At 43.5% G+C, this 18,699-nt stretch overlaps 1 protein-coding gene across 2 annotated transcripts in view; it reads right to left on the bottom strand.

Moving 5' to 3' along the window:
* The window catches only part of ABL1 (ABL proto-oncogene 1, non-receptor tyrosine kinase), a 77,378-nt gene extending 59,999 nt beyond the window's left edge, over positions 1-17,379 (bottom strand). The window contains exons 1-2 of one of the 2 annotated variants that reach the window (XM_085594149.1): positions 16,960-17,379; positions 16,526-16,869 (exon numbers count right to left, since the gene is read on the bottom strand). In XM_085594149.1, coding sequence (XP_085450275.1) covers positions 16,526-16,661 — 136 coding nt within the window. In that variant the 5' untranslated portion in view covers positions 16,662-16,869; positions 16,960-17,379. The remainder of the gene's footprint in view (positions 1-16,525; positions 16,870-16,959) is intronic. The other variant, XM_085594148.1, reaches the window with a different exon arrangement.
* Positions 17,380-18,699: the final 1,320 nt, after the last annotated feature.

The raw sequence follows: 18,699 nt of genomic DNA, 5'->3' as shown, positions 1-18,699 counted from the left end.
CTAGGAAGTTGAAATACCTAGGAAGCTTGCACGAAAATAGCAAAATTACCAACGCTGCTATTTACTAGCAGGGGAGTGACCCCGCCGGAATAAATCAGCTCATCAGCAGCATTTCACCCCGCTCTTCTGCAGGCTCAGTCCTGCTCTATGAACACTTCATTGTCCACCTATCACAGCAGGAGACTGAGCCAAAACCAATCTGCTCAAAATCTACCCGAGTTATTTCTTCCCTCAGATGAAGGGTGGTCATCAGGCCATTTAAAAAGCAATGCAAATAACCAGGTTCATAAATACGTTTATCCATTAAGGAGTCTGCACCATGTCTCTGCAATGTTATTTACGTGTCTGAAAGCTGTTATCCGAGCTATTATCCAGCACAGAGACTAGAAAAAGATATTCTGTGTGTATTAGCAGCATATTGAAATGATTTGTGCAGATTCTTTCCATTCAGATACTGTTGATGCTTGAAATATAATGAGGGGTCTCAAACAGGACTTGTATATGTTCTATAAGCAGGTAAAAAGCAATAATTAAAAAAAAAAATTAGGAATTCTCCAGTGCAAATATTTCCAAATGCAAACTGATTCTCATTATCTTTCATCTGCCAGAAAACTAAATTAAAATATCAATCAAATGTAGTGATCCAGGTAAAAGTCTTAGACTACATCTCTGGTTCAATAACTGCAATTATTGTGTCACTGTTCTCAACTCTTTGAGCTCCTCAAATGAGATCAGAAATGACTACAGAAAAAAACCCCAACAACATAAAATCTCAAAAAACACTCTCATCCACAAGACCTGAATTACATTTCAACAATGACATTTTTGTCTCCAAAACAGGCAACAGCAAAATGAAAACAAGGTTGTCAGCACTGTCAATATGAAACGTTAGCCATAAAAACTGCTACTGTAGTTTTGATTTGCTTTATTTACTGGAACTTTTCTTTTTTTTTTCAAAAGAGAATCAATCTGAAACTGAAGTGTGTGAAAATGACGTGCCAGTATCAGATCCTGGAAGAGGAAAGGCTGCTGAGCACAGCTGAGAGACACTTACTGTGACACTGCAAGCCCACCGTGGGTAAGTGTTTGTTTTACACCCAGGTACGGAGCTCTCACGAGTTACACACAGGAGCAGATCTTAAAGCTCTGCTTGTTTTCCACCAAGACAAGAGGAAATGCACATCCAGCAAAAGAGCACTTGGATCCAAACGAGTCCCAGCAACTTTCCTTCATCTGCGTGGATCAGATCATACACATAAAAATTAAAATACTGTCAAATAATGGAAAGTACTAGAACTAGTGGCAAAACACTTCCTGTAACGTGCAACTCCAGGTCTGCCTGCAAGTTGAGATTTCCTAAGGAAATTCCCTACAGCAATGCCTCCAATATTATCTTTATTCTGGAAAAACCACTTAGGGGTACTCAGACTCCGATCTCTTCTATGCCAACTGTCAGCTGAGCGTGAATCTCCTTTAAAACAATAGTTAAGAACCAATGGAGGAGGAGTAAATTTCTTGCTGGTACGAGGTCTGTGTTTGCCCCATAGCCCATCCTGGCAGGGATCAGCCATCACAGGCATCCGAGGACTCTGGTGTGGCTGCCACCAGATGAGATGAGCTATTAGCTATGGCCCAGTTCCTACAGGACAGATGTCCTCCCTGCAGTCCATAAGCACAGCATCAGCAGCTGGGGAAGTGGGCAGGACACACTAAAATGCCTTTTCTCTCCCTAAAATGCCCACAGGCACCATAACCACGCTCTCACTGTCACTGCCTGTAGATCTTCAGGGACTCTTCTGTCAGGGGTTTCAAACCGACAACTTTTGAAGTGCTACGTTCATGTAAATAAGTAGTTTTTCTAAGAACGAATTAGTTGAGCATATTCTATGAAGTTATTTCATTTGTTTTTGCTCCTGTTCATTTATTCCAATCTGCTGCACCTTCCCTTGGAGAGGTTATTAAACGCTCTGCTAATGGGCGCCAGCACTCGTTTAATTCTTCCTAATGAATGTATGAGTGAGTAGCGGAAGCTATTATATAGGGCTTAATAAAGGGCGGGAAGGAATTTCCTAAAATTTATTGCCACAGGCTGCTGCTTGAAGATAAAATAAATGGTAATTGCTTGGAACAGGAAAGAGGAGGATGATAAAATGTCCCCAGACATGAGGTAAAAAAAATACCAAATGCTCCAAACCAAAATCTCAGAGCCCAAAGGATCATGAAGGCAAGATGGCCTCCTCCAGCTTCGGCTTTTTGATAATTCTTAAGACTTTTCCTTTGGATATGGATGCTGAAGGATGAACTCAATCTCAGCTGGAATGGTTATTTTATGACACAGAAAAGATAAATATTTAAAAATGCATTAATTCCGACTGCATCTTATGAAAACAATATCTGTAGGAAAGAGACAGTGTAGACGAAATGGAAGGACAATGTTTCTGGACTATTGAGTCCAGCAATACAATCTTCCCTAAAATACAGGTTTTGCAGAATGGAGGAGGCACACATAACATTTTGCTACAATTACGTTCTTTCTTTCCCATTGCTGTGTTGGTCAGGGTTCATGGAAGACGAGAAATGGCTGAGATGTGAACCTGTGCATTGTTTCTTCAATTTCTGCGACTGTTTGTTAAAAGAAATAAAAATCTGGAGGCTGGATGAGAAAAAGTGTCTGAACTGGAAGTCCCAAGTGTCTGTCCTGCTCCAAAGTGCTGCAATCACACTGCCAACCTCCCAGCAAGCTCCAGGTCAGGCCTCAACAACTGGCGAGAACAAAGTGGAAATCCAAGTCCCATCCCCTGTAATTGCAATGTAGGAGAAAAACACAGGTTTTCAAAACAAAGCTGCTTGCTATAACTCACAACAGCCTCCTGTCCACATAATCCTTCAGGCTTCGTTCAGACACTGTGATCCAGTCATACAGATGAGTTTGGCTAAAAGCTTTGATCCATGCCATCAAGAAAGCTAAAAAGCAAGGTTCCCAAGAACAAGCCTGATTTTCTGGTTCCACGGAGCTGTTATTTTGCACCTTAGAGACTGCAAAAGTGTTCTCTACCATCAGGCTGCTCAGGAGTTACACCAACTTGCACGTTTAATTACAGAAGCAGTGATCAATAGCTCAAGGGTCACAGGCTGTGGTGGGAGAGGACAGCAGGGATGTCTGGACATCACCTTATCCAAATGCCACTGGCCTTTCAAGTCCAGCTGTCCCAAAAAGGACACTGCCAATCTCTAAGGACCATTTTCCCAAAATGCAGCAAGAAAGAACTAGTATAGAAAGCTGCCAAAATATCAATTTGAGTGGGCAAAGCAGCCATCTCCCTTTACTTAAAGGGGCAGAAAGAAAGAAATACTATTTTCAATAGCAAGCTAATATAGCCAACAACTTCAAAGCTGACCTGAGAAGAAAAGCAAGATTAGGTTTGCTCTTTTTTTGCTGTTTTGGCCAGACAAAGCCCCTCTCTGAAAACCACTATTTTTCATGCCAGCTTTGACCATCTTAAAACCAGGAAAAAAGAGGATAAAACCCAATTTTTCTTTCTTAAATCCTTGGCAGGTCACCTGCAGGAGCAGGCCAACAGCTTTTCCAGCAGGCAGTAAGAAATTATTACTTCCTTTCTAAACAAGGATTTCAGTTGCTTCAGTCAGCAGCAGGATTTCCATAGCCTTACACAATACAAAGCAATCACTCAACCTGCAAGAGCATCCAATTTGAAAATGGACAGTTGTTTCTCCAAGAGAAAAAGCAACCATATGATAAAGACAAAGCCAACAACAACCAATGCCAAAATACTCAAAACAAATAATAATAAACAGCTTGCACACACTGGAAGACAAAAGGTGAGCAGTTGAAAGATGAGTGTGAAATGTCAGGGATATACAACACAGGTTTTCAAATTATCAAATTTGGGTGGCTATAGGATAGGCATCTACTAGAGGCATTATCCAGGAAGAGTTTAATCTTCCCCCCGCTCCAATCAATAAATCAAAGCCAAATAAACATGCACATCATTCCATGTTGGCATCAATACCTGTACAAAAGACAGAGCTTCCAATTTAAACCAGCAAACACAAACTATTCCATCTCTGAGGACTTTCAAGCACTTCTACACTCTCAACCCTCTTCCCTTCCTATGAAGAAAGAATCTTATTACTGATTTATATGGGTTATAGAGCAAGAAGCTGCTGCTTTTTGATGATAAAGAACATGAAGATAAAGGATCTGGTTTTGACTTAGGAACAATCCAAGCAGGTACTTGTTAACTATCTGTGATGCTGTCCCTGCTACAAGGAATAACACAGGATTTCATCTGCCTCAGCACTGGTGCATCCCTGGAATCACTGCCTGCACAAACCTTAATTACCCAGCCTGAAAATACACACTTTACTTATCCAAGGACAAGCCCAGCACGGAGGAGAAATGACCAGAAAAAAAAATATCTCAGTTATTCTTTGCAACATAACACTGATGTCAGATGCAAAGCAAAAAGCTGCTTTTCTTCCTGTATTATTTGGTCTGCTTTTGGTAGCACCTCCCTGCTGTGTGCAGGGGCCAGATGTGGGAAGAAGAGTGGAGGTGGCACAAGGAAAAGCAGGATGCAAAGTCCCTGCTGTGGTTTATCTGTGGTGTCACAGTAACAGGAGCTCTGTCACCAAGGCTGGCTTGCAGCAGGAAGGGCACAAGAGTCCCAGAGAAGCCGTGAACATTTCCATGGCTTTCCTCCCTCATCCCTGCTATCTGCTTTTACTTGTGCATCCCATAAAACACCCCCAGGCCAACCCCTGGCAAGGCCAGCTCCTCAAGCCAAAGCTTCAGAAAACGTCCCAGGTACGATCCCAGGCTGAAAGCAATTCCCTCACCACAGCCACAAACCTTGGATACGCAGATTGACGTGTCAGCCTCTGAAATCAAGAGTCATGATTTGTACTCCAGAACAGTCAGAAGTGCTGCATGGCACAAGGAGGTGAATTCCAACATCCCTGGCTCCTGTGGGGCTTTGTTTGGGCAGGAGCTGCACTCACACAGCTCGTCCCCACCACAATATGGGGTCAAGGTGTAAGTGCACTAGCAGAATTTTTCACAAACTCTCTCTCACAGACCCCCTCCTCCATCACTTTTTTGCCTAGAGTATTACACTCAGATTGGTTTTTAAAATACTTTTTTTTAATGGGGAGAGAGGCACAAGGGCATCGAATATACTCTAATCCAATTTGTTGTAGTCTAAAAGAAATCCATTTGTTCAGCTTTGCATTCGGCATCCTTGTGATAATAATTTTTAATAGCATAATTTTTATTTGGATCCATTTTAAAGAAATCATAATTTGATTACAGATCAGGAATGCATCCTGCAATTACCTTTTGCGTGTAACTCCTCTCAGGTAAGACCTGACCTCCCCTGGACCCATCCCTTATGGATACCTCCACATGGCTGACCATGGATGCAAAGAGAACACAGTGCAGCAAGGTAAAGAGAACTCAAATCCAAGTAACTGTGCAAGACTGTAGTAAAGAGGTCTTGCAGTAGAAGATAGCACCTTTACTTGCACAGGGTTAGTTTTACTCCTAAAAATTTTAGAAGTTACTACATTTTTAAAATTCAGCTGCTAGCAATTCCAATTTGAGAATCATAAAAAGTACTGTATTAATAATTGAAATGTAAAATGCCTGTTTGATTCACTCCAGCCCTCAGTCCCCCTCCCTGAAGGGCTTGTTTGCCTTAGGGGAGCATTTCACAAGCAGCACATCAACTTTCTGAAACACGACTTCAGCAGATGAAAGCCTCGTAACCACGGAAGAGCCCCCTTCCTTCTAAATCTGGAATTTAAAAACCTGTGACATCCATGGAGCAATTTAAAAGCAGAATGGCCAAGACATTTCAGCTCAACCAAGCACCTTGGCTACCACATGGTGTTTTTTCGGAAGTGGCCGAGTGGTGATGTCCCCATTTCAGCCACAACATCCACCCTTTATCTCTGGGCAGACAAAGTTCTGCCACCGCCGCCGTGACTCAGGGCACCCTCAGCACCCAGTGACTCAAGGCTGTCCCCAGCCATGAAATGTGTCTCATTCCAGGGGCTCCACATCATCCCACTCCCTGTCCTGCTGAAGCCCACCACTTCCTAATTTGGGAACGCTGCAGATGACGGAGATGTCTGAGCTGCAAAGCAATGGCTCTGCTGGTGTCTGGGACTTTCACCTCAGTGTTTTTAATGCCTCTCTAGTCAGGCAGGACTAAATGATGTGGGCATGGCCAACACAATGCAATATGCACTTTTTTGGGGAAAAGTAGCCCAAGTTAACAAATCAGAGCAAAAACACCTCACTGGATTTGTGCTACTTATTCCTCCTATGAGTGGAATGCAAATATTTCAAGTTAACATTTCACGGTTCTTTGAATCCTTACCCGATAATAAATGCAGGGCTGTTCTATTTTCATTTAATGCTTTTCAAATCCTGTGTTTTTAACCACAATTACAAAGCCATGCTGCTGCTCAGTGAAGTTCACAATTCCTCTCAGGAGAGGTCGGCTTATCAACATTGCAGCAGGTCTTCAATGAAATGTCATGCACTGCCTTTGCTTTGCAGAGGCAAAACTGCAGTCACCAAGATGATTATATTAGCATTTCAAGCTAGCATTTGCCTCCAAAAATCCAACCTTTATTATTCTAATTTTTCCTTTTGCTTGGCTCAAAGTATTACCTACTTATGAGGCAGCTCAGTACATTTTGCTAACCAGCCACAGCCTTCAGGATTTGGCCCTCTCCAGACTCACTACTACAGCAAGTCCAGAATTAACTCCCAGATTATGTCTCCAAGTTATCTTTTGCAAGCACAACAACCCACACCACACCTGGTGGTGTACCTGTGGTCATGAAAAGCCTTTTTTGTCTCACTTTTCAGCAAGAGCAAGGTTAAAACCACCAGCAGTTCTCACAGTGAGGGCTAAATTACACTGAAGTTTCCCCAACACTTTCTTTTTCCCAATGACATGGAATTTGAAAGGTTGAGCAATACTTACACTGATGTGATCGCCTCATAACAATAATTACTACTTAATACCTGAAACACGATAGCACCTTGACATCCACCCTCAGCGTGGGAGGCACTATTTAGACATAACAGACAATCTGCAGAGCCCAGGGAAATTACAGCTTCTATATGAACATCAACCGTATCAAATGATGGGAAGAGCTTTGTGTTCCCTCCAGTTCATTTCCTGTAAAGGACATCTATTTTCTATTAAATAGCTGCACGTTGAGGAAAAAAAAAAAAAGAATGTATATAGCAAACACATTTAGTGCAATCCATCAATAAGTCTTGTAGGAAGTAATGGTTTGATTGCAGAGACTTTTAAATGCAGTTTCTTATCCATCCAGCTAAATATATTAAAGAAGAAATAACAGCTTGGCATTTATTCAAAACTTTTCATTTGAGCTTTCCTAAGTTATTTGCAAACATGAGGTGTAGCCAGACAACAATACCTCTAATGGCTGTTCCAGTTATTCAGGCTAAAATGGGATATAGTTTTTAAATGAACATTATGTGTTGCCAGACTTATATCAGGAATGAAAAGAACTTGGAGCCAATAAAAATAATAAAAATGAAACCCCATTCACACATACATATTTATAGCTTAAACTATTTTGCTAGATGCACTAAATCTTCTTCGTTATTATAAAATACTCTCACCCAAAAGAGATTTGAGTAAAATAGAGTATTACTAGATTACAGCTTTGCTTTTGTAAGCATTGTTACGACTTCATAACAATTTAACTCCACCATTAGCTCTGCGAGAGCAATTCTGCCATTCAGACAACACCAACTGTGTAAATAAGTGTCACAGGCTGAATTTGTTTCCAGATAGTCCTTGAGTATCCTTGCCATAAAAAGCTCCTGTTCACAAATGTTGAACTCAGTGTTACAAGAGGATTTACCAAATCAATTTCTATACTGTGAGGAACCTAATATTAATATTAGGGAAGTATTTATATTTTTTAAAAGTCGGTGCAGCATAACAAAATAAGTGGGGGAGTGCAGTGCAGAAGTGCAGAAGACATCAATAAGTGAAAAGGAATGCAGAACTGAAAACTACTTATTTTCTTTTTTAAACAAAGAATAAGCTGAAATGGAGCTTGAGAAGATGAGGGAGCAAGATTTTCCCATTAACACTGAAAGCAAACATCACCTACTAAGCTTTTCTTCATCAGCAACACAAAGATTACAGGTTCTAGTAGAATCTAAAAAGACCTGACAGCCACTATTTCTGAAATCCACAGTTGTCACTTCTGACCCTGGTTCTCACCATTAAACTTTTAAACTTTTGCTCATTTCCAAGACGATTCTCACTGCTGGGATTATTTTAATCAGAGAAGTTAGTGAAGAGTCACAGAAGACATCTGGTGGCCAGTGCCCCAAATGACAATTTAATTTGCTTTACACCTTTGTAATAAACCTTAAAGTTTAATTAAGTAAATAATTTTAAACACTTTAATTAAATAATTTCATTCACAAAAACCCAAGTGAAAACAGTTGTGTTTACTGCATAACAGCCCTGTGATAACGCTCTGTGGTCAGGAACTGAGAACTTGGGAACAGCCCCTCACCAGGTATGTTAAATGAGGCTGAACCTAACAAAAAACAGTCTTTGAATTTAGTCAACTTGAACATAAATGACAGGGCAAACATTTCCTGAAAGCCCAAGGAATTTCCTATTTAAAGTTTCCACGTCCTTATCCCACTACCATTCACACATTCAGCCTTTGGAAAAACAGCTTTATTTATTCTGGGAACACACACACACACACACACAAAGACAAGGCCATGAAATAGTCACCAGTTCCCCCAGGTGTGGCGTGGCAGGAGATCAGCTCACTGACAGAGCCCACGAGTGTGTTTTGGGTTCTGGGTGTGCAGGGCAAGTGAAATTTCCTCCTGTGCAGCACCAGCGTGACGGGAAGCACAGGGAACAAGCCCAGGTCACTCGGTACTTCCAGCAGAGATGGACATTGGACAGGGAACAAAGAGCAGCTCAGACAACAGGGGAATCCTGTCCTCCAGCCAGCCTTGCCATCCAAAACCTGCATTTAACAGGCAGCAGAGTATGTAATTCAATAGTCTTCATCACACATTATTCCCAGTTTCTGAGGCCATCACTCCCTCTTTGATGCAAATGTGGAGTGCAAACCACAGCAGAGGAAGGTCCAGCTTTTTACTATTTTATGAGCTCTAAGGAGAGACTGGAGCAAATAACATTTGCTACTGCTCAGACAGCACCTCAAAGGAGGAATCTACAGGGAAGCAGACTGGACACAGCTCAGGCCCTGGGAAAACGTGGCAGGAATAAGGTAGGAACTGAAGTCAGCCAAAGTGATAAATGCACCAGAATGCCTTAGAAAAGCAGCGCTAATGGATAAGCAGCTTCTCAAGGCAGGCAACATGTAGCAATATTGATTCTTTAATACACACAATGAAACCAAAGTCTTAATGATTAATAATCTGTTGTGAAACTCTATTCATTAGGTAAAAACAGTGCTCAGAAATGACACAACATAAATCAGGCAGTCTCCTCACTCATGAAAGAATGATGAGCTTGCTTGCATCCATGTAAATTAGCAGCAATCACTCTGCATAAAAGCAAGCTCCTGCTTTTCACAACCCAGCTGGTAACAGCCAGGAAAAATTGCTGGGGAAAAAGAAAACACACATGAAAAAAAAACCCTAAATCTAATTTCAGAGAGTACTTAAGCAAAAACTAAAGCAAACTGGTATTCAGGACACATAAGGAAATGTGTAGAAAGGGACATCTCCCAGAGCACAACATACCATTTTAGCAGAATTATATCAAATTTTGCCACAAGCGTGATGAAACTTCCAGCCATCACACAAACATTTATGCTTAATATCTAAGTGCAACACTGGCATTAAACACAGAAGTTTAAAGAAAGACCAGAGTTAAGAACTAAGAACTAATTTAGTTAAGAACTAAGGAAAGACATTGCCTTAGGCAGCTTTACTCACTAAAATTGAATGTTCATTACCTTTTTACCCAAGAATCCTCCTTAAACCAATTAAATGGACACTCTGGCAAGCAGACTAATAACCTCTACAGAGTGTTTAGATTGATCTTCAATCAACATCGAGCAGAGTAAGAGCTGACTGATAAGAGAGTCACAGAAGCAAAGAAGTAAGAATCCCTCTCGCTCCTGCAGGAACCGCTCTGGATATTCCTACAGCAAAGGATTTTTGGGATTCACAAGAGACCTTTTATGAGCAGAGTAACTCCTTCTCACAAGAATGGCACAGTGTGGCTGAACTGAGAGAACACTGCTGGGTGCAGATACTGGCACTGCTCACACAGACACTGCAGAGAGAAGGCAGCCCCTTTCCCCTGCCAAAGAATAAGGAGAGCAAAGTCCATCTGCAAAAATACTCCAGAAGGCCACTAATGTTTCAAACACTTCCTTCAGTCTTTGTAAACGCATATCAGAGTGTTTTATACAGCTGAAAGTGATGGCACCTGCAACACACCCAATGTCCACTCACACAGTATCACAGACATCCAGGTTTTAAACTTTACAGGGTGGATCAAGTATGCTGATGGAGCTGCAGGAATGTTCTGGCAATGCTGAAACACTCCAAAGAGCCTGAAAATCATGGCAGGGTGCTCTGAACCTTTAGTGAGCATGACACTGGTATCAGCCAGGGGTTAAGAGCTGGACTAACTCCTGCAGCTCTGCATCCCCACTGCCTGAGGTCAGCTAAGAGTGTTCCTCACTTGGCACCTGCCAAGGTTCTGGTTACACTCCCATCCACACCAGGGCTACCAAAACACTCTCCCAACTATTTCTTGTCTGCTTCACCACAGTTCCTACAAGCACAGCTGGAAACACACCCCTGTTGTTCCAAGGCACAACCCAACAGCATCACCACCCTAAAGTGACAGTCAACAGGAAAAGACTTTCCAAGGCCATTTTCACCTTTCTGCACCCTCATGATTTACCACAGAGCCTAATACCAAAACTCTGGATGAAACTCGGGACTCTCAGCAACGGGACTGTGTCACCTCCTCACTTTCAAGCTTAAGACTTAAACTTTCCAACGTAAAATACTGTGAGTTTGATGGTAAATGTTGAAGTGGGCTGAAAGAGATGATCGCTTGCAAGGGAAGATTTTTATGCTAATACCCTGTAGCCTTCTCTTGCCTCCCTGTCCTGATTTCCTACCACAGCCTTCATATTAAAATTTGTAAATAAGAATGCAGAACTAGCATAATCTGTTAATGAAAGTCTGGCATATGAGCAACTGCTACCTATTTGTCATGAAGGAGATCAACTGCTTAAACATGGCAAGTTATCAAAGATTAGCCAGTGCACAAAACAGAACTGCTTTTGCCCAGGAAAGGGATTAGCCTTTCCCCATCATCATCATCATCCTCCACCTCGGCCTGTGGAAAAGCACTTTAGAAAGTCTTAGGTCTCTTTCCATACATATTCCAACCATAGATCAAGTTTTGTAGAAGAGCTTCTTAGCATAACCTAGTAGTATTTGATAACTGGAGCAAGAAAAAAATACAGCAAGTGGTTTTTTATGATGAAAAGGGATACAGTCAGAGGCAGTAAACAAATCTGCATTCAGCATGCAGTAGATGTCAGCATTAACCAGGCTAATACTGAGGCACAGTGAAGTTGGATTCATAAGCAATGATCCCAAAAGCTGGAGATAAGTCTCTCCTAATAGATATGGAAATTGAAATTTGGGAGCTGCCAAATCTCCAGCCTAACAACAAAGAAAGTTTTGTCAGTTCAGAATGAAAATCTGAAATACTGAAGGCAGACTAAAAAATGGCTTCCAATTAGGCCGCTGCTAATGATCCAATTTCAGGTAAATGGTCTAAAGTGGAGTCAGGAGTAGTAAAGCAGTTTCTCTGAAGTCTCAGGTTTTGCAGTTGGTGAAGCAGAGACAAAGTATAAAAATTCCCCGAGGTACAATGGAAAGAGATAAATGCAGGGGTTTTAAGTACATGGGTTTGAAGAAACAGCTCTAGTATGGAAGGAGTCTCATTTAAATCATTTCCATGTATGGGCAATTGATTATCTAATAAATGTATATTGCATATAAGGAAGACATATTGAGCTCCCCTGTAGGACAAAGGATAATGAGTACAAAAATCAGACCTTTAAGATAATCTTGTTCCAAAACCCTGCCATGGGCAGGAACACCTTCCACTACCCCAAATTACTGCAAGCCCTGTCCAGCCTGGCCTTGGACACTTCCAGGGATCCAGAGGCAGCCACAGCTTGTTTGGGAACCTGTGCCAGGGCCTGCCCACACTCACAGGGAAGGATTTATTCTGTATATCTAGTCTCCCCGCAGTTTGAAGCCATTCCCTGTGTCCTGTCACTCCAGACCCTTGTCCAAAGTCCCTCTCCAGCTCTCCTGGAGCCCCTTTAGGCACTGGAAGGAGCTCTGAGCTCTCCCTGGAGCATCCTCTGAGATGAGCACCCCCAGCCCCCCCAGAGCACAGGGGCTCCAGCCCTTGGAGCATCTCCATGGCCTTCTCTGGATTCTTTCCAACAGCTCCAAGTCCTTCCCATGCTGGAGACAGCACTGCAGGTGGGGTCTCAGCACAGTGGGGTAGAGGGGGGGAATCTCCCCCCTTGCCCTGCTGCTCACACTGTGGGATGAGCCCAGGATATGCTTGAAACTGATTATAACATAATTTCCTAATTTTCACAATTGAAGTACTTGAAACATGAAACTTAACGGCATAAAACAAGACAGATTATTAAGCATATAGACCCTTAAAATTTATTTTTAATCAATAATGTAGGAAATGGTACTTTTAATTGTTGGGGTTTTTCCTCACAGTGGACTATATAGGGCACATCTCCAACTGGCAGCTGTGGCACGGTGGTGCTATAGATCCATTTTGCACAATTGCTTCCAAATTAAAGCAGTAAAACTTTCAGCACCCTTGTAAGAAAAAGAATTCAGATCTAATATGACAGTGACTGTAGTTGGCTGACTTCAGCTATATTCAGCACTAAATGTTTAAGAAAAATGGATCCAGTTCTGCAGGTTATCTCCCTTTACAATGAGGTAAACAGCTCATTTAAGCTTCCCTGCTGGAAGAGAAACTCTAAGGCCACATTTTATCACTATGTAAGACTATGAAAAGGCCATTTTTGAGTGCTTTATCAATCTCTTCCTCATCTCAGCATCACGTATGTAATGATTAGAGTTCATTTTTAAAGCCTTCAAGTGCTGCTTTTCCTTGGAGATACTGTTCTACCAACATGCTTCAGGGGATCTGCTCATCACTCAGCACAGCAACACCTCCACAAGACAGTCAGAGAAGGGGTGGTGTTGGCCAATCGCTCCAGCCAGCTCCTGCCAACCCAGGGATCACAGCTGAGCCCTCTGAGAACACACCTTTCTTTTCAGAAAGTTTGAGTTTTGCCAAAATTAACATTCTGGAAAGGCACAAGATACATTAGTGTGCAAATTTCAAGGTGCGCTGACAGAGTCTTTCCCCTTCACTGTCTACTGGCCACACTTTTTTCTCAGCTGGATATCCCCAAAAAGCAGTCACTATAGACTCAATTCTCACCAAGAAAAGCAGAGAGAAAGAAGCAAACTTTGCCTTTATAATTCCTCTCAAGTTCAAGCTTGCAAACAAACTGTGAGCTGGAGTAATCTGCATCAGGGGGAAATTTGTAGAATCCCAGCAAGGGCTACTCTGCTGCCCAGGGTAACGACACGAGCGTGAACTCCAGCTTGTAAAACACCCTCGGTGGGCAAAGTAACAGCACAAAGAGAGAAGCCCAAAACTTGCACATAGATTATTTTTTTCCCCCTTAAGGCACTCCTCAATTGTCAGCTCATGACAAAATTTAGAGCCTTTCTGCATTATTGTCACAGAAGATTTGAGCACCAGCAGAGCTGGTTTCTGGCCAGTTGCCTGCTTGACTTTTCAGAAGCCTCTCGATGTGTTGCTTTGGGTGCTACGGAAAGGGTGACGACCAAAAAACGGAATTACTTTCCTGAAAGTTATTTTGCCTTACACTGATAATATTCACTAACGCTTTCAGCCAAAATCTGGTACCACTGAAGCAATCCAGATCTTTCACTAAGTGCCTGCTGAAGGAGCCTCAGCAGAACTTTGCAGGTAATTGCACCACCAAAGCAGGATCATGAATGCCTTTATAAAAACACAACCCTAAAAGGAGAGCCCTGCTACCAAAAGCTCCACTTCTTTGTTTTATCAGGGGCTTTAATATACAAGAATTTCAGACAAGTACATTTAAGAATTCACCTGTCTCTAGGGGTTTAAGTGGCCCACCATGGAATTTCTCCTTAAGCACTTCTTAGTTATGAAAAGCCAGAAACACAATTTTCCTAAGACAAACCAGTTCCCACAGTGCAACAGAGAAACCAGATACAGTGTTTGGTATTTAAAAGAAACTGTGTAATGATGTACTGAAAAGGAAACATGCAACTATTTAAGCCTTGAAAAAAAACACCAATCTTATTTTTATTAACTACAGCCCAGGCACAATAATTGAATAGGACTGAAGGCATTAAATACTGCTTTGTTCATTAATTATAAAGTATGTCAGTCTATGTATTTCAAAGCAAATTACTGAAAGGAAAAGGAAGAACTTTCTAAAATGTACTTTGTTCCCTCTTAATTTATCCAGATTTTTAATATGGAATTTTTCAGAACAGGAGCAGCCCAAACTCAGAAGAGAGCTGAATAAACAACAGTGGTACTGCCTTCTACTGACAGGACTTGGAAGAACCTTTTCATCCACTCAAAGGAAGAAACTTTTCCTCATGTGTATAAGCGAGGCTGATTTTTTGCAGTTCTCTCAACAGATGTCCTAACCCTGATGTCCCCTTTCAAGTTTATTCTCTTCTAAATCAAGACACCAAGGTCTTTCGTGGACATATGGCCCATGGACATTAGAGATGCCATTTTTCCTCGTGAATGTGCTGGGATCTGCTGACCTCAGGTCACACTGGCAAGAAGCTACCATCTGCCTGTTGCTGTTAGATGATGAAAAAAGAATGTTTCTGGCTTTCCTGCCACAGCAAAACACCAAAGGGACTAAGAACATTGTATTGCTTGCAGCAAGTGCTCTGGCTGTATCTCATCTGACCTTGAAACTCTGTCCACAGTAGTAAAAGCAATAACCAAGGAAAAATCCAGCAGCAGGTTTAACATCACAGAGCCAAGTTAGCCCTGATATTCTCTAACCTTCCCTTAACTACCTAAAGTTTATTCAGTGCACAAACATTGTAGGGGAAAATAAAACACTGAAGTAACTCAAAAGAGTATTTCAGCAGGGCAGTACAAGCAAGGGATCTCTGTGTGTTTGTTGAACACTGCAGAGAATTCCTTGGACCCTTCTAGAAACATAGAATGAGAAAAAGTTAGAAAGCAAAGCCATTAAAAAGTAAGAACAAATCAAAACTTTTCCTCTAACTGGATTGTGTTCTCAGACAGCAAATATTTCAATTTTTAGTTCTATAAAGATTACAGATGCAGTTTTGTTTTGTTCACAGATAAACTTCCTCTACAGGACAAAACTGTTACAGAAGCTTTGTCAAAATCACATTCTCCAGCCAAAGACAGCAGCCAGCAGCACGTCATCTCAAGAACATTAGAATTTTTAAAGTGTTGTGCAGAAGCAAGGATTACCCCAGAGTTTAAGCAAAAACAATGCATTTCTGCACCTCACTTGTGTAGGGATGCCTTCAGTTTACAGTTTCTTTGGTTTTGGGAGGGGGGTGTTTGGTTAGTTGGTATTTGTTGTTTAAGGAAGAATTTGATGCAGTCACCAAATCTGCTTCTGATTCCTACTGAGTTTTTCATTGGCTTCTTTCCTGAGATTCTGAACTCCCCCCATACTTGGCAGAAGGTCAGCAAGTGACAAAGTTGCTCTACCTCAAACTTTAGGCCTCTAGCACTTCATCACAGGATGAAGGTTTAACCAGCTCTGAGAAACCACTAAGCAAAGGTGTTCCAAATGCCACAAGAAACTCTTTTCACAACAGCAGTAAGTTCACAAACTTTCCAAAATAAAGGGTTTTTTCCCCTTCCAAGTAGCAAAGTCCCTTCGGTAAAGATAATTAAAGAACACCTGTCACTGACCACAGCACCACCACTGGCTGAGGCTGGTCTGTATAATGACACAGACAACTCAAAAATGGGTCACTTTCCCAGATTCCAAACCAGAACATAACCAAGGCAGAAATGAGAAACTTGTACAATGTTAAAAAGTTACTTCCTTTCATTTCACCTTTAGCTGTACAATAACCTATGCTCAGGTTTCAAGCAATCTGACCCATGCGTTTTCTTAATAAACAATCACAGATGATCTGCATTAAGCAGCAAGGGAAAGAAAACAAGACTTCCATAAAGTACATGTCTGTATCTGTTCCATGGTCTTGGATATTATTGGATATTATATCTAGCTCAGCAAACCAAAATTAAACCAAATACCAATAGAAACTCCTCACCATGTTCCACGAAGACGTTGCAGTGTGGGCCCGCATGCCTCGATGACTCCTTCTTCCCTGCTCCTTTGATGAAGTGCAGGGCAGGCAGACTTGGCCTCCTTTGGTCCCCAAGAACTTTTCCAGGCTGCTGCCCCATAAAGTAACTATGGGCAGCCTTTCCCAGGACGAGAAGTTTTCAAAGAAGTCCGTGAGCCCTGATCTTCCAGGCTGGGAAGGAGTTTTGAAGAAGGTATTTTAGGTGGGTGCACTGGCTGCACTCACAGTGGGATAAAGTCACTTGAGGTGAAGAATTAAGACAAATTCCTCCAATGCTCCTGAAGACAGCAACAAGGCTCCTTAGGTGACTTTATGCAAAAAAAAAAAAAAAAAAAATTAAAAATCAAACAAAACAAATGAGTAAAAGTTCCAAGCGCTCAGCAATGACCAAGCATTACCAAAGTTTCAAGTTGCCATATGTAGTGTGTCTTCCACTGGGTAAAGGAGAATTAATTAGTTCATCTTACAAGCAAGAAACCACACATAGGCTCACCCAGGACAGGAAACAGCCATTCCCACCACAACTAGTGTCAAGGTTTCTTTTTTTTTCTCCTCCTTTTCTTTTGCATAGCATTGAGTTAGCAAAGGCCAAAGAGCCGCGGATTTGGCGTCAAGTATCGCTGAAGTCCGGCAGGGTCAGGTGCGCTGGAACCATGTCAGCTCTCCAGGCGAAGCAGCAGCAGCAGCAGCTCCGGGCGGGCTCCCGGGGCTGCAGCGATGGGACGGGCGCTCCTCGGTCACCGGGCTCCGGCTCCTTCCCCCGCCGCTACCCCGCCGGGGCCATGGCGCGTCGGAGCAGCGCTGGGGCGGCCGGGCCGGCGCCCCGTGCCCGCTGCCTCAGGCGGAGCCGGGCGCGGGGCTGCGAGGCCGGGGAGCTCCGGGAGGCCGGTTCGTGCCCAGCGGCCGGGCCGGGGCAGGCGGGGGGCACCGCGCCGGCCGCATCCCCGGGCGGCGGCAGCGCGGCGGGGCGAGGCGCGGCGGGTGCCCCGGGGCTGCGGGACCGGCGGGGGGCGGCGGAGGCGGCCAGGGAGATCCCGGAACCCCCGGGCCGGCGGGCGGGCGGTCACATCCCCTTCCGGCCCCTCCTCCTCCGCCGCCCCCGCCTCCCGCCCGGCGCGGCCCGAGCGCGGCCCCGCTGCCGGCGCCGGGACCGGCCGGGCGGCGGGAGGGACCGGCGCGGCGCGGAGGGGATCCTCCCTTTGCGCTGCACATCTGGAGCGCCGTGCCCAGCTGGGCACCTCATGGGTGACAAGATGGGCAAGGAGCTGCCGGGGAGCTCCTTGGGGCATCTCTGCAGATCCTGGGAGGCTGGAGCGCCTCTCCGATGAGGAGACACTGCGGAGCTGGGCCGGGTTACTCGGGAGAAGGGAAGGCTGAGAGGGGATCTCAGCAATCCATGTCAGTGTCTCCCCGGTGTGTCCGAGGATGGTGCCAGACTCTCTTCAGTGGTGCTCACTGGCAGGATGAGGAGCAATGGCCATAAACTAAAACACAGAAAGTTTCCTCCAACATTGAGGAAGAACTTCTTTAGGTTGAGGGTGGCGGAGCTCTGGAACAGATAAAGTGCGTGGAGTCTCCCATTCTAAAGATACGCCAAACCCAGCTGGGTACATTCCTGTCACCTGCTCCAGGTGACCCTGCCCTGGCAGGGGAGTTGGAGAGGATGATCTCCAGATTTTCCCTCCAACCCCAACTAATCTATGATTCTGTGAAAGAAAGCCCTGTGAAAAAGGCCCAAAAAACCTCATGTGAAATCCCTTACCTCTTTAGAAGGGCCAGCCAAGTTGTTTTCCCTCAAATCTGACTCTGCAAGGGTCTCAGAGCCTCTGTCCAGCTCTGGACCCTGGATGCTTGCAGAGATGGACAAGGAAGAAGAGATCCTTATTGTATGAGCTGTGTGCAGAGCCAGGAATCTGTCACCCTGCTTGCACAAAGGACTTCACTTATGAATGCTCTCAGCACACACAGAACTCGATAATAAAAACAGCCGTAGAGTCTAGTGACAATTGAAAAAATATTTTATTGATCTATTTTTGTGCACCATTTGGTATAAAGATGGAGTTAAAGCCCCAAATTCTTCAGCAGGCACTGAGAGTTCCCTGAGCTAAAGAACAGACCATGGTGCTGAAGATATTTAG

The sequence above is a fragment of the Lonchura striata genome, chromosome 17, assembly GCF_050655825.1.
Source record: "Lonchura striata isolate lonStrDom1 chromosome 17, ASM5065582v1, whole genome shotgun sequence".
Taxonomy (NCBI): Eukaryota; Metazoa; Chordata; class Aves; order Passeriformes; family Estrildidae; genus Lonchura; species Lonchura striata.
The sequence above is the reverse complement of the archived record's forward strand: the minus strand, read 5'-3'. Positions and strand labels throughout refer to the sequence as shown.